This window comes from Rutilus rutilus (genome assembly GCF_951802725.1).
Source record: "Rutilus rutilus genome assembly, chromosome: 12".
Lineage (NCBI taxonomy): Eukaryota > Metazoa > Chordata > Actinopteri > Cypriniformes > Leuciscidae > Rutilus > Rutilus rutilus.
In genome coordinates, this window is record NC_140217.1 from 32508880 (window position 1) to 32524771 (window position 15892).

The 15892-nt window shown below is 36.1% G+C and overlaps 2 protein-coding genes across 2 annotated transcripts; both read right to left on the bottom strand.

Moving 5' to 3' along the window:
• Nucleotides 1–690: 690 nt before the first annotated feature.
• arl8ba (ADP-ribosylation factor-like 8Ba) lies at nucleotides 691–11798 on the bottom strand. Its single transcript, XM_084426500.1, has 7 exons — nucleotides 11552–11798; nucleotides 5354–5434; nucleotides 5163–5236; nucleotides 4978–5071; nucleotides 4818–4885; nucleotides 1767–1837; nucleotides 691–1670 (listed from the first exon to the last, which is right to left on the bottom strand). Exons 1-7 carry the CDS (start codon nucleotides 11765–11767, stop codon nucleotides 1621–1623), a joined length of 654 nt encoding a protein of 217 aa, XP_084282626.1. The 5' UTR covers nucleotides 11768–11798; the 3' UTR covers nucleotides 691–1620.
• A 1017-nt stretch (nucleotides 11799–12815) lies between these two features.
• tnfrsf18 (tumor necrosis factor receptor superfamily, member 18) lies at nucleotides 12816–15593 on the bottom strand. The gene is made up of 6 exons (XM_084425550.1): nucleotides 15404–15593; nucleotides 14918–15085; nucleotides 14633–14720; nucleotides 14475–14536; nucleotides 13606–13770; nucleotides 12816–13362 (listed from the first exon to the last, which is right to left on the bottom strand). Exons 1-6 carry the CDS (start codon nucleotides 15531–15533, stop codon nucleotides 13208–13210), a joined length of 768 nt encoding a protein of 255 aa, XP_084281676.1. The 5' UTR covers nucleotides 15534–15593; the 3' UTR covers nucleotides 12816–13207.
• Between the last annotated feature and the right edge of the window lie 299 nt (nucleotides 15594–15892).

Here is a 15892-nt window from a genome sequence, read left to right on the forward strand (position 1 = left end):
TGGTATCACTGTGTAATTACTGTGTGATTTCATGTAATATTCAAATTTTTTGAAATCCTGTTTTCGTGGGTTTTATGAGCTGGAAGCCCAAATTATGTACAAATAAACAACTAAATACTTGAAATCGTTTAAGTTGTGGGCCCTGAATCTATAATCTATGGAAGTTTTCCATGATATTCTAATTTTTTGGAAAGGGTCTGTATTTATATAGTAGCAGTATTAGAACGTTGGTTACGTCAACAAATGTTGATATGCATAAACTAGAAACAATGCAAACCCCACAGTATAACGAATAGAACTATAATTATATAATTATAACTATTAAATATAATGATTAAATATTATTGAAATATAATTATAATGAATATAATTCATAATATATATAATTATAATATAATGAATATATTAATTTATAACATTATGAATATAATTATAATCAAATTGAAACAAACTGAATTGAAACTGAAATAAATTTTAAATCAAAATCTTGAGAAGAGGTGGTATGTTGACTTTATATGGAAATAGCAATAGCAAGAAAAATTGCTGCACCTTTATAACTTGAAATTTGAAAAATTGAGATCGCATATTTAGGATTTATAACATTAATGCTCAACTTTAGATATGACTACTTGACTGACCACAACATAAAGAAAAAGAAATCAACCACAACAATGCAAGATTCCTCCTACATGTTGACAATCTATTTATTGGTTCATTGTATTTACAAAAGTGCATTTATAATAGTGGGGTTTCCAACATTTGCCTCTTTTCACAAATATTTAGTTGATAATGACAACAGTACAATAATCTACCTTAAAAAGCATGCCTTCTTCGGTTCTTGCAGTTCAAAGTAAGCTGTCTTGATCCAATCTAGTTCCAGGCAGGCACACCTGGTATACTGTTTAGCTTGAGGGACAGAGACACTGCACAAGGCACTTTAACTTCACCTACTCTTTCTCTCAGCTCATGAACAGGATTCAAGACATCACTGAGCTAAATGAAAACCTTTACCAGCAAAACATTCATCCTCTCTAATATACGTACACTCACTTTTGTAAAAATCTTTCTGGATCATCATTTGTACATTTCTGTTGAGCTGTTTATTTACTAGATTGCTCCCCATTTAGATTTTACAGATTTCTCAAGAGACAAAGGGGGGTGGGGGGGGGGGGGTGGGTGGAGAGAAATAAAAGCAACAGTCCAAATGATATTATACTCTCTCATGAGCATAACCTGACAGACTGGAGAGAACAAAAGGCTTAACACTATATTAAAGTTTAGATTCTTCTCAGTTTTTCAATAGATTTGTCCAGGAAACCCCAAGTGGAGATCACTGGAGCTGCGGGGATTTGCAAAACCATGAATCCATAATGTTCATCCGACAGCAGGCTGTAAGAGGTGGAGGAACTCATTCTGCAGGCTAGCGTCTTTTAGCGACTGATGTATCATTGACATAACTGATGCAGTTGGGAAGAGGAGCTGGTGAAGAATTATGGGATCAGACGAACAGGGTAGTGTAAGGGGAGCGGTACGGAGAACTGTACAGTTTCACAAAGCGAGCAGGATGTGGTGTGAGAGGAACATGGCAGCGGATAGACAGCGGGCCCTCAGAAGACACTTTCAGCTTCTTCTTGACTTTGAGTGCTGGATTAGCCATTGAAGAGTAATGTCTGTGAGAATCAGGGGACAAAACAGTGCCATGTAAGTATAGCAGACTAGAAACACCATACAGCAATCTCAACTCATCCTCATGGAACATTACTTACCAATGTTATCTTTCTCTTTGCAGGAAATCGAGTAGCAGCAGATCTCCCGGTCTTGAATAGCAGCCAAGTTCCTAAAGAAATAGAACATGAGAAAGGATCAATAAAACAATTTATATGGTATGGTATTTCATTTCAGGCCTACTAGTTATTTCAGGAAAAGCTGTAAACAGAGCGAAGTCCAGCAACAGGAAAATATAGAAGCAGATACAACTCTTAGCCAATAGATGGCAGTAATTCTTATAACAACACAAGACCCCAAAACCCCACGACCTTTCCATTTCATGCAGACAGATGGTTAAACTGGTCCAGACATTGTGACTCAACTCATTCTCACACAATTCTTAGAAAACACAAACATTCTCAATCTGATCCAATGTTTTTTTTTTTCTTTTTTTTTTTAATAAAATTAAATGCATAAGATGATTTTAGAGAGAGAATTTAAATTGTGTGTTGTTGTCTTTTAAATAGAGCATTCCTTTATAATGAAGATAAAATAAAATAAATAAACGGGGATGAGCAGAGCCAGTAATGTAATTTCCTAATTATTATAATGATATTAAGTTTTCTATTATGGCAAGGCAATCTTATTAGCATCATATGATCTGGCAGAATATAATCAGAGGCTGTATGAGGCCGAGATAGTCCACTCGTACATGAATGGGAGAAATCGTAACGTTCAATATGGCAGCTTTAGGAATGTATGTCCCACCAAGAACGTTCATGCGAATTAGCTGGATCAGTTATTGAAACAATTTTCACAAAAATTTATGCATCAGTATTTCTCAACTGGTGGGTCACAACCACTGATCTATATAGAATGACTGGATAGCTCATGACGTCATGAACAGTGAAGCCACCGCGCCGCCATATTGGTATTCCCTAGTGAGCTCATGCGTTCTATTGAATCAATAGGAAATTTTATGATTTGACTGAAAAAACATTGCCTAACGAGACACCGTTTTAAAATCTAAAGTCTCCCTGCACATTTTTACAATGCAAACACTCTTAGCATTTAAATGGGTTTTGTTTAAAATCGGAAATTTTTCCTGCTTATTAAAAAACGGCAATTTCTTTGCAAAAGGAATTAAAAGCTGTACGAGAACACTAGTCGGCCTTCACTGAAAAGCTATCTTCACAGGTAAGAAAAACAGTTTGATACTATTAATTAAATAGTGAATGCTAAAGACCTATATTTTTTTGAATTGGTGAATATTCATGTGAATATTGTTTCGTAGCCACGTACGAATTAATAATACCTCAGCACAATACTAATTTGTTCCCTCGTTTTATTATATTGTGGCCACGTTGTAATTCGTTAAATCAAAATGAGGGAGGGAATTAGTTAAACGTGTCCACGATTTATTAAAACGAGGGAACAAGTCGTCGTAACAACGAATTATTTAGATCAGTGCAGAGAGAGCCCCGGCCGCGCGCGCGCACTCTCAGCGCCTTCAAACAACCCGAGCGCTGTATTGCTCTCTCTCCCTCGCGCATATCAACATCAACTGACACAATATTAAAAGGTCGGAAGACCGATTTGTGTTTTATAGATTAGTAGTTTGTTCATATAAAGTGTTTGATTAGCAAGTTACATGTTCAGGAAATGCTTAATACAAATTGTATGGGTTAATGTAACGGTAAACGGACTCTGCACGAAGCTCTTTTGAAGCTGTCAAATGGTGTCGCTATTGGACACTTAATTGTGATTATTGCTGCTCTGAGGTTTCTTATAGGCTACTGTTGACTGTTTTATCGTTGATTTTTGAAGAAGCAGCAGCTCTTGCCTCGGAGAAAACAACACAGGCATAGCGACAATTTTGCAAATAAATTACTACTTATAGGGCTTGAATTACAACCTGTGGGCAGTTGTTCTACATCCCTTTGTGAACGTCGTCTTACACTTGTATGCTGCACATCGGGTCATCTTAAAAGTGCCGTCGGAGCTACCAATCTCTGTATAACGGGCGTTGGATCCCTCTGCTGGTAGGGAATCGTAAGATGGCCGCTCGAACACTTCCGGTGGCTTCACTGCCTAGTGGCAGTTTAGAACGTCATGAGCTATCCAGTCATTATATAGATCAGTGGTCACAACCCAAAAGTGGGTCTCACAAGAAAAAGTAGGTTGTTTTAGTGGGTTGCGGAGAGTGTGGTCAAAGAAACAACAACTAAAACTGAATTGTAAATGTTTTTCTGATGCAAGACTTTTATTTTGAAAGACGTGTGTTAATACTGATGACACTTCTGTCAGACACAGGAAAAATGCATTGTCCTGATTTAGTATCTGCTGTCAGATGAGATGTTGTCAGGCTATATGTCAGTGTGATTATTCTAACATTTTAGTAAATTGTTATGAAAAAGTCTCTAACCTCAGAAAAACGAACTTTCCTGCCCTGTCGGACAGTATCCTGTGCTCACACTGTGCGAGTGCAAATGCAGAGGCGCATGCTGTATATTACTTCACTATATATAATGAAATTACGAGCATACAACGTTGCATTTACTCCATTAGAGTAAACTTAGAGTAAACTTAGAGTAAACTTAAAAACTACCAATAAATTGTGTGTTAGCTAAAAACGATTTTCACACAGATATGATGTTCATTCTATTCATCAGGATCAGTGTCTATATGTTTTATTAACAGTTGATGTTAGTATTGTGTATTTACCATGGTAACTATTATCGTAACCCCAAAATACCACTTAATTTTCTCACTGTGTTTTATTCTGTATTTTTGATGACTGTGGTGGCTCATACCAATTTACTAACTTTAGGGTATTATGAAAAACTAGGACTTCTATTTAACAGCCTTACCTTGTTTATTCATCAGTGTTAGTGATGTTCTAACAATATACTTTAAGTAAAATGGAACAGTTCTTCGGTGTGTGTCAACCATTTCTGGGAAATGAATTTGCTTGGTTCAAATTCCTAAAAATTAAGGTGGAATGGGAGAATGTGGGACCCATGGCCAAACCAGTTAAGAACTACTAGCCTAGAGAGACAGTAATATAAAAAGCTAGGAAACATCTGCATGTGTGGTGTACAGCTCCTTACATTTTTTCAATTAGCTGTTTCTCATCCAGCGCATTGGGTAGATCTCTCTTATTGCCGAGCACCAACACCTAAAAGACAAAGACATCCATAGGAACTCATGCAGTGAAGATGAAGATATGTTTGAGCAATGATGTGGGGAAAAAACAAGGAAATGTCTTACAGGGATTCCTTGTAACTGTGGCTTGTCTAAAAGATTGTGCAGCTCATTTCTGGAAGCTTCAACCTTCTCCCGGTCCGCTGCATCCACCATGTACCTTTGAGAGAAAATGGAGATTTTTTTTATCATTTTGGTAGTGTGAATACTTTCCTCTTTCCCTTATAGAATATGGATGTAGAGATACTTACACTATTGCATTCACCCCACGACAGTATCGCTCCCACATGCTCCTGAACCTCGGCTGACCTCCTATATCCCAGATCTGCACAGTAATCAGACCCACGTTAGTTTCAAGTGTTTATTATTTACAATTAAACTTGCACCTAATTTTTCTCCCGAATCCAAAGAAACCAAGATCATTCATTAAAAAGGACCAAACCTTGATGGTGACGTTGCCTTTTGTGACCTTCCTCATGTTGAACCCAACGGTTGGAATCATGTCTTCGCTGAACTGGCCTGACTGGGGGGGATAATATAGCACATATTAGCAACTGGAATGGAAAATGTTTCCATTATTCTACCTAAAATAACTTCTTTACTTTGTTTTGGTTTTTTTGACGCCCAGTTTATTTTCCTATTGCTGTAAGCGTAGGCCTGCAATGATTGGTAGTTAAGGGCTTCCCATCAGAAACATTTATTTGATCTATGATTCATAATGAAAGTTCAACAAACAAAAAAACCTCAAGACCGCTCTGGGAAATTTTCATGGTATATTGCCATCTACTGTACTAATCTATAGAGATTCTCAAATTCAGGCCATTGCCACAGTCAACTCTAAAAGTTCTGTGCCAATATGGTGATTATTATACATATTATATATGATATATGACATATCATATTATTATATGATTATATTACAATATTTTGCTATTCTAATAAAACTTCTTGCATTCCTAATGTTTATTCAAACAATACACTCAATCTCAATAAGAAATTTGACAACCATTTAGGAATTCATCTTTAGTAGTCCACAATCACAGTATTTTAGTCACATCATTAATAAAAACGTATTAGTATATTACTAACCTGGTTTAGACCTGCCTGACTTATGAGGCAGGTCTAAACCACAAGACCACCTCTCCATTTATGATTCAGTTTTGATGTGGTTTGCCTTAATAAGGGAAAATTCCCTCCCTATAAACACTTTCCCTTATTTGTCACACTGTTGCCAGTAAAACTTTCTTTTTAAACATTAGGACCACCACAAAGTATTCGAACACACTCATTCAGTTCTTGACTGCATAGTCAAATCCGTAGATGTAATTTCTTCCACTGGCTAATATTAGCAATTATATACGTCAACCTGATAATGAAAATTACTCCAATATTGAATATTTAGCAAAGACAATGTCACAATGCTTACTGATACCGTGCTACAAAATTACTCGTATTGAGATAGGATTTTGTTAACTCCCACAACCTAACAAACAGTATACTCATTTTCTAGGGCAGGTACACAAAACAGCCTATTGGATTTGTTTTTGTTGTTGTTTTTTGTCCTTCACGTGACGAAGCAAATGATGCTCAACTTGTGCTGAGGCAAAGTGACAACCATGATAAAATCAAGATAATGCCTTAACGCAGTAATGGCAAAAAAGGAAAGGAAGTCTGAAGTTGCAGCATCCCAAAGTAGTAAGTATCATACCAAAGCAATCACATGCAATGGAACTAACTGCCCTTGACAAATGTAACCCAATCAAGGAAACTAAAAAACTAAAACATGTTTGCAAAGTAGGCTAACTAAGGAAAATAACTGAAGAGAATATACACGTAGTGCTGCTCAAGATTGCGGAGTCAACAGCTCTGGCTGCACGGCTCTTGCAGCTAATAGTGAACAAAGGGTTACTGAGTCAGCACACTATCTCAGACTGTCTGGTAACAGGGAGAAAGATAACCAGCCCAACCAACACATTCAGCCATCATTACTCAGAGAGAGATCCAGACAGATTTTGGAAAGTAAAAAATGAATTCCCACGGCACACTAATGCACAAACATGCATTGCTTTAAATGGCATATTAATCTGGATATTGTATTTTAAAGTAGCACTCACATTTAATGTTAAACTTAAGTCAGGTAGGAGAACACAATACAGTCATGCAAGTAGTTATATGATGTTGTTTGTGATGATAAAACAACAAATTTACATATCGTCGTAATTAAATACTGCGTCATCAAAGTTGGTATTGTGGCTTTATATATGGTCCGACACGTGCACGAGTCATTATAATATTAGCCTAACATTTTATGAAAATCAAGCTCAGATGGAGTTGCGAAGTTTTTAACCAGCGAATGACAGAGATTTGTCTGAGGCAGTATCTCTGTTTAAAACAAAACAAGAATACCCAGAATCGTGCAGCTCTAGTGGGCGCTTAGTTTTTCGTGTTGTTCATTACATATGCAAAGGCTATTTAAAACAGAACTAGACGGCAAATACAAGACTCTTCTCTGCTCTTCGAATATACAAAACATTAGCCCTTTATAGACATAGTGTTTCTTGAGTAAATAAAATGCTGTAGTTAATCAAACATCAGTTCTTTATTTACCCTTGCACTGCAAACAAGCAGAGACTCTCCAAACCGTGTGTGGCACTACATTCACAATAGAGGCGGGTGGAGTTATATAGTATAAAGTTTGACCCTATGGGTTTGACCGACAGTTTGAGGATTCAATGGAGTTACGAGCAGGGCTGCACGATTAATTGGAATTAACACTAAATCGCGCTTAAACCAATCAGTCTTAGTGCGATTATTTTATTATGCGTAGCTTGTCAGTGAAGCACGTCTCTGTGATGAGTAGTAGTAATGCTGCTCCATCTAAAAGCACTGCGTGTTTGAGTCGCTTATAACGTGCCTTTGAAAAAGCAACAAGCGTCAAACATCTTTCCAAAAATGAGAAGCATTTAAAAACCTGTTGTCCAACAAAAGGGAACATTTAATAACTTGTTTTTACTCCAAACTCAAATCGCAGCCTTTGCCAAATCGCATTCGATTTAATATTGATTAATCGTGTAGCCCTACTTAAGAGGTTTAGTCACAAGCTCTTTTTAATACTTTCATTGGTTAAATATTTGTAAAACCAAAATATTTGACCAATAGCATTGATTTTAAAAAATAAAATGAAACAAAAATTATGAAATATAGATACAAGGTGACAGCGACGATATTTTCTTATATCGTAGCATTTATTTATTTGGCATTTGATACTTTTCCACGGCGCACCTGGCAACCTGGTTGGGGAAACAAGCAGGCAGGTGCAAATGGGACACTGAGTGCACAATCTCTCGCATCTCTGTGCCTTGATGAAAACTTAATTGCACTTGTTACTCCATTTAAACAATTAATGAGATGGTCACCTCAGAAGATGTGATTCCCACCTGAAGCGCTGAAATGATTAGCCTACACAGCAGGAGTTTTTATAGAGACGATGGGGCGAAGACAGCAAAAACTGTATTCTCCTGAACGCTGTGAGCCAGCAATTCACTAAATGATGCATAATACAAATTTAGCTGCAGTAGGTCTGCTCAGAAAACACTAAATAAATAAATAAATAAATAATCAAATCGATGTGTGTGCAGAAGTTTTTCTGTACCATACTGGTTTAAATATATAATTAATTACACGAATAAATAGCATCATGATGATCATTACGCATCTTTATCTTGAGGAATTCCTAGTATTTACTACTATAGAAAAACCACATGATCACCTCCTGCAATGACTCAGAGTTAAGGTGGTCTGCCTTGATGAGGGAAAGTCCTATACGTCTGCTTTTCCATGTCTAGTAGTAACAACATTTCTAGCAGTTCTTATCAGAAAACACAGCTTGTTTTTTATTCCATCCTATATTCCGAAAGGAACTCCTTGAACTCTATTATGCTGCACTGACCCAACTCACACCTAATGTCAAATCTATAAATGGTATCTATCTCTCCATATCAAAGTCCTCTTAAGTTGAAATGAATGAAAACAAATATACAACAGAAATATTTCCAATCAATGAATATTCATATTGCATGATGCAAAACACAAAAAAATGGGCTAATGTGACCAATTCATGTGAAGTTTAGGTGACAAATCCGACTTATGTAGTCACGGGATTTGTATTACGCCACAGCTTATGAGGGACTCCAAGATTTACGAATTCCCTTCCTGAAGCTCAAGATCTTCTGCAAGCCTGGCATAAGTGTTGTTCATAAGAACTCTCCCTCAACAATTTCAAAAAAATCTGTTTTGACAATTTGAGGGAAGTGGTTACAGAAGAGAGAACTACAAATATAGGCAACACATGAGGCCAATACTTACACTGAACACTTCAGCCAACAACTAATGCGCCATACGCATTTTGAGCAACACAAATACAATTTGAAAGTTGGTATACCACATTACATTCATAGTGTCTAGTCTTCTACCATGGTAAATAAAAAAAAACAATGAACTACTGTGACCAGCACATTTTGCTTACTCGTGCACCAAATCACATGATGGAGGACGTCACTTGACCAGGAAGAACCGCATTAAATGTTTGTGAGTCTTGTGACTAATGCCAGAAACTAGAAACATACATACAGTGCTTGCAAGAACAGAGAGTGGAACTACTTGTTAGATTAGGATTAGGAATGATCTTGCGGAACAAGTACTACAGTACATGTAGTCTTGATTCAGAGTATGAGGTACATAACACAATGCAATGCAGATAAAAAACAGTATTATTAGGAATTAATTATTAGTCACATATAGGCATATGCAATTAAAGGGATAGTTCACCCAAAAATGAAAATTCTGTCATCATTTAATCACCCCCATATTGTTCCAAACCTGTATGAGTTTCTTTCTTCTGTTGAACACAAAAGAAGACATTTTGAAGAATGCTGGTAACCAGACAGCTGACAGTAGCCATTGACTTCCATAGTAGGAAAAAAATACCATGTCAATGGCTACTGTCAGCTGTCTGGTTACCAGCATTCTTCAAAATGTCTTCTTTTGTGTTCAACAGAAGAAAGAAACTCATACAGGTTTGGAACAACATGAGTGAGTAAATGATGACAGAATTTTCATTTTTGGGTGAACTATCCCTTTAATACAACAAGTATCGAGTTCGAAAGAGTAGGGGTGTAACCCCAGCATCCTGGCCAAATTTGCCCAATGGCCTCTGTCCATCGTGGCCTCCTAATCATCCCCAAATATATATATATATACACACATATATACTAATTGGCTTAATCACTGTCTCCTCTCCACCAATAAGCTGGTGTGTGGTGGACGTTCTGGCGTACTATGGCTGCCGTCGCATCATCCAGGTGGATGCTGCACATTGGTGGTGGTTGAGGAGATTTCCCCTTCTACGTAAAGCGTTTTGAGTGCCGAGAAAAGCGCTATATAAATGTAAAGAATTATTATTATTATTACACTGCCTTGCCTGTATATGAGCAAAGATTTTAATAAGTGACTCACTTTTGATTGATGATACCTGGATTGATGAAAACTGATGTTATGGAGAGAATAAACAAGTGTGATTACTTGTGTGCTTCCTAAATCAAACATCCAGTTTCCCATCAGCAAAAACAAGCTCATCAAGGGAACAACACAATTTTTTAGCATGAAATCCTGCAGTGGGTTTAGACTTTATACTGACGCCTTTCCGTGTTGATGCATAAAGTCTGTTTACTAATTATGGATACTGCTTGACATTTGTCCATTTTTTTGTGCATCAAGTCTCATATAAGGCACTTCCATATGACACATTCTTTGACTCAACCTCAAAGAGTATTTTTTTTTTTTTACATTGTTGGTGCTTTGTACACAGCTGAGTGCTACCATGTACAGTCACTGGCTGTTTGCAGGTCGGCAGTATACTTGGTGTGTGTATGATGATTGTGTTATATTGTGGGTAAAGTGGGTAAATTGCATGGATGATCATTTCATGTCAACATGGCGGCGCCCATGATGGGGTGACCCCCTCCAGGTAAAATAAAATATTTTTCTAGAAGACTGATACATTCTAGAGTCTTCACGTCATCATATTTCTGAAAAGTTTTGTTGATTTCTTGATGTATAACATTTTTTTATCATAATAACGACTGAGTGCACCCTTAAAGCTGAGAATAACACATTGGGTTGTACATTCACATGCATGGGATAGGAATACGTAACAACTAATTCAACCAGTTAGTTTTACAGAAAGGATTTTGATTTCTCTCTATAACTCCGATCACCAAAACAAAAATGTTCCAGGGTTAAATTGAGCTGACATTATAACAAGTTTATAGGGTCGAAAATATGTGGACGTGAAGCACATTTCACAGGATGTATACGGTAAACTGTCAACTGTTGTCAACACAAACCATCGCCTACCTACGCAATCAAATTATTGATGGTCATCTGGGAGCTAACGTTAGCCGGTTAGCTTTCCCAAAAACGTTGATTTAAGTTGGTTTGTTCCAGACGTCTACAGTGAATTTAAGTAAAATTAGCTTCATTATCTGTTAGTAAAGCAATTATGTTAATTGTCTGGTGTACTAGACTGACATTCAGTCTCTTAGATTTGTTAAACTAGCTCATGCTAACCGCAAATACTCACCGCGATTACGTTAACAAACGTCGTTTTGCCGGAATATTGCAGCCCGACGAGGGTTAATTCCATTTCTTCCTTCCAAAAGAGAGCCTTAAACCAGTCCAAGAGGCGGTTAATGAGTGCCAACATTTTGATGTAAGATTTTACAGGTTTGTGTTGTTTGCAATGTTTTTCACCACTAGAAACGTAATGTAGTGTTTGGGAGGAACTGACCGCTGTCATATGACTGACTGTGATACGTTTGCGAACTGAATGTGTGTTCATACGCGTTGAGGCTGCGCCACTTATGCGCAGTCCTGCAGTCCGACTCTTTTCAGCGAATCGGTTCCTTTCGAAAAGTCCGTTACAAAAAAAAAAAAAAAAAAACAAGCCAGTGATTCGTTTGTGTCATGAAGCACATGTGTGGCATTTTACAAGCTCAACAACGTTAAAACAAAACCATATGTAGCCTACTAGGCACATACTGCAGTCTTTCATTGGTTTTATTAAGTTTTATGATAACAGTTTACACTAGTTGCCCATTAGTTAACGTTAATGAAACTAATAGGCCTATTTATTAATATTTGTTAACGTTAGTTAATGAAAAAAACAACTAGGCCTATTTTTTGTTAGTTCAGGACAGGTCCATTAAATAATATTACCTTTTAATTTAAAAAATGTTAACATTAACTAAGATTAATAAATTAGAAGCATTTTTAATTGTTAGTTCATGTTAACTAACATAATTAATGTTAGCAAATGGAACCTTATTGTCAAGTGTTACCACTTTATTTATTAATTTCACATGTCAGATCAATGTATTGTTCCCATTATACAGCTCATAAAACTTATGTAGAACATAACATTTAATTCACAATAAAAAAAATGCTAAAATACAGTTACATTTCTTTTCTAAAAAAAAAAGTATCTGCACATTGTAACTCTAATGGCTAATGACCATAAAATTTAATAACTGCAAATAAAACTACTCACAATTGCGGTGAAATTATTTCACAAAAATACATATGTCTGCAACAAGATGGCTCAAGTGTTGTTTAGCAAAAGTATCCAAGTGATGGATTTTACATATATATTTGTAGAACATGGTGCATATTGATACAATAAATATAATGAATAATAGTTGACAGTCAAATCAAAGTAGATGTGAAAGTGAAACAACTGTCCTTAAAGCAGAAATAGCTGTACAAGCAGACAGAGAGCAAACTATACGTCATATTCACACATGTGATCAGAAGAACATCAATACAATAAGACAAACATGAGCATTAGATGCTGGTAGTTGTGCCTTTTAATCTTTGGTGCTACTGTAATTAAGACATATTTCTCTGTTCATTGCCACATCCCAAAGGTTTTATCTGTTGTAAAAAACAAAACAAAAAAAAAACATTTGCAATGTTTGACTACTTTACTAGCTTGAATATATAATTCACTACCTGTCCTCTGCTCTTTCCGGAAATCTGAAAGGCTGTCCTTTACTGGTTTAACACTTACAAGATACAGTTAAGAGTAAATATCCTCTTGCATGACTCATGCAAAGCAAATGTTCCATCAAGACAAAAACAAACATGTGGTATTTTCCTGTTATCTCAGCTCAAGCTCAGCTCATCAGACCTTTGTCTGATCAATACAGATCCAATTTATTCAAGCAACCAATTCACTGGGTCACAAAGAACATTCAAGGAAAGCTGTTGACATCACACTTTTGCTATATTCTTCTGATACCTCTGACTTGGAGTCAGATCCATCACCCATTTCCTCCTTGGACAGTTTGCAACTGCATGTATCTGAGGGCAATACGCGTGTGCATGGTTTTCTTACTGTGGAAAGGTGCGATTATATCAGACATAGGAATTTCATTTACAAAAAATTATTTCATATTACATACACCAATACATTTTGGATATGGTAACGGTTTAGCTTAGGGTGCAATTCTCATTAGTTGCTTATTAAGATGCATATTACTATTGGCTGCAAGTAAATATTAATGCCTTATTCTGCATGACCATATTCTACATCCATTAGACAACTAGAAATTTGACAAACATGAAAATGTTACTTACATTTTAGGAGCATCTTGTATTTGAAAATTTGGAAAGCAGTATACATGATAAAAACGAAGCAGGTCAACACGGTGACTATTAAACAGGTCACAATGAGCGGATGAGAGTGGATCCCATTTTCTTGTTTTATTGTTGAGGGGGGTGGATCTGTATCATTTCTTACATCTATGGGAAATTTAGAAGAAGTACCAGGGTTGTGTTAGAAATGCCTTGTAAGATAACTATTTCGGATTGATCATAGTAATTTAAGATTCCTCCTCAGAATCATCAACGACTTGTCAATAAATGATGGTAATATATTGAAATATATATATATAATATATAGTATGTTATATAGCCTATATACATATAAACTTTCAGATTTCAATATATGCACACTACATTTCAAAAGTTTGGGTTAAAAAGCTTTTTAACACTTTTATTTGGCAAGAATGCATCAAATTGATCAAAAGTGACAGTACTGTTAAAAGATTTGAATTTCAAATAAATGCTGTTAATTAACTTCCATCAAAGGATCCTGATATTTCAACACAACTGTTTTCAACATTGATAATAAAGAATATTTCTTGAGCGCATATCAGCATTTTAGAATGATTTCAGAAGGATCATGTGACACAGAAGACTGGAGCAATGATGATGCTGAAAATTGATTGTAAAATTTCACAATATTCCTGTCTTTACAGTATTTTTGATCAAATAAATAAGCCTTGATGAGGATGAGAGATTTCTTTCAAAAAACATTACAAATCCTACTGACCCCAAACTTTTAAACACTAGTGTATCATACATTTTTAATTACAAATTTGTTATATGAATGGAAATGGAACCCCATAATGACAGTATGTGTTTCAGTAGTAAAGTGTACAAACCAGAAGAGGCACATCTTGCATTGTGGGTCTTGTTTCCAGGGAAGATCACATCACCAACACACCTGATTGTGAAACTCAGTTATCACCTGATAAACAATCTCAAGGCATTACTATTCATTTAAGAACTCCAATGAAATGTAGCAAATGCAAAGATTTACTTTGTAATGGATTTACACCTGCTGCCCTCAGCATCATTGTAAGTGTTTTTTGGACATTCCTCACAAAAGTAATTGTAAACAAAGTTACCTGTCAAAACAAAAAGGCAATTGAAGGGTTTAAAATGGTATCATGAATCACTTTAATGTCTCTCTGTCCTCATGCCCTTTACACACTATGACCATTAGAAAAAAAGCCCCCAGGAAAGACACAGGAGGAGCTCTAAATATTAATCATTGTTGAGACATGTGTCATTTTGTTTGATTAAATAAAAACAAATGCCTTACCCGTTCTATTCAGTTGATGTCCAGGTTTACAGCTTATTCTTTCCTTACATTTGCTGCAGTCTTCATTTAAGCATAACTGATTATTACAGAAACATTTGACCTTATCCGAAGCATAATTTTGTGGACATTTCTCACATTTCTCTTGACATGAGCCTTTGGGATACTCACCTGTCAAAACAAAGTTTAAAGTAAGTTTGAGCATTTCACATCTTACTTTAATATTATGATTGTATTATGATGAATATAATGATGATATTATGAGTTTCTCCATAAGGTTCTACCAGGGAACTCCATATAATGTCTCAGGTATCAATTATCTAATAATAATTTAATAATAATGCTATTAAATATATAATGCTAATTAGCTGTAACTCAAATTATAGACACATAAGTTCAGCTCAAAACATCACCAACTTTAACACTCTAAATGCAAAAATCATGAACAGAGAATAAATTACAGTCTTGAGAATATCATGGTAATCTTACCCGGAGGGCAGGCTTTACAACACTTCTTTTCAAGTTCATACTCAGTGGTCCAGTCACAGTTTATAGCCAAACTTGAAATCCAGCTGCCGCAAACACAGAGCAGTGTAAACCAGAGCTTAGCAGTGTCCATTGTATCACAGCGGTAGATTGAGGTTTGCTCTCTGTTTTCATTTCTCACACTTTATAGTCTGATGTTACACCCACAAAGCAGAGGCGTGAGCATGACGAGGAAGACAGAGGTCAAAACCAAAGAGCCAATAGAACTGAGAGTGAGAACATGCAAAGACATGCAACAATATGTGAATTTAAATTCTTGTATTCTACTCACTGAAAATCTCTCCAAGAATTTCTTTGGAAAGCATGAGATCTGTGTAATTTGTGGGGGAAAGATTCACTTTATAGGGGTGGAAGAAATAAATACCCCTGAAAGTCTTTCATATTTTCCTTTTAAGGACAATGTATTTGATGCTGTTGGTTGACATGGAAAGT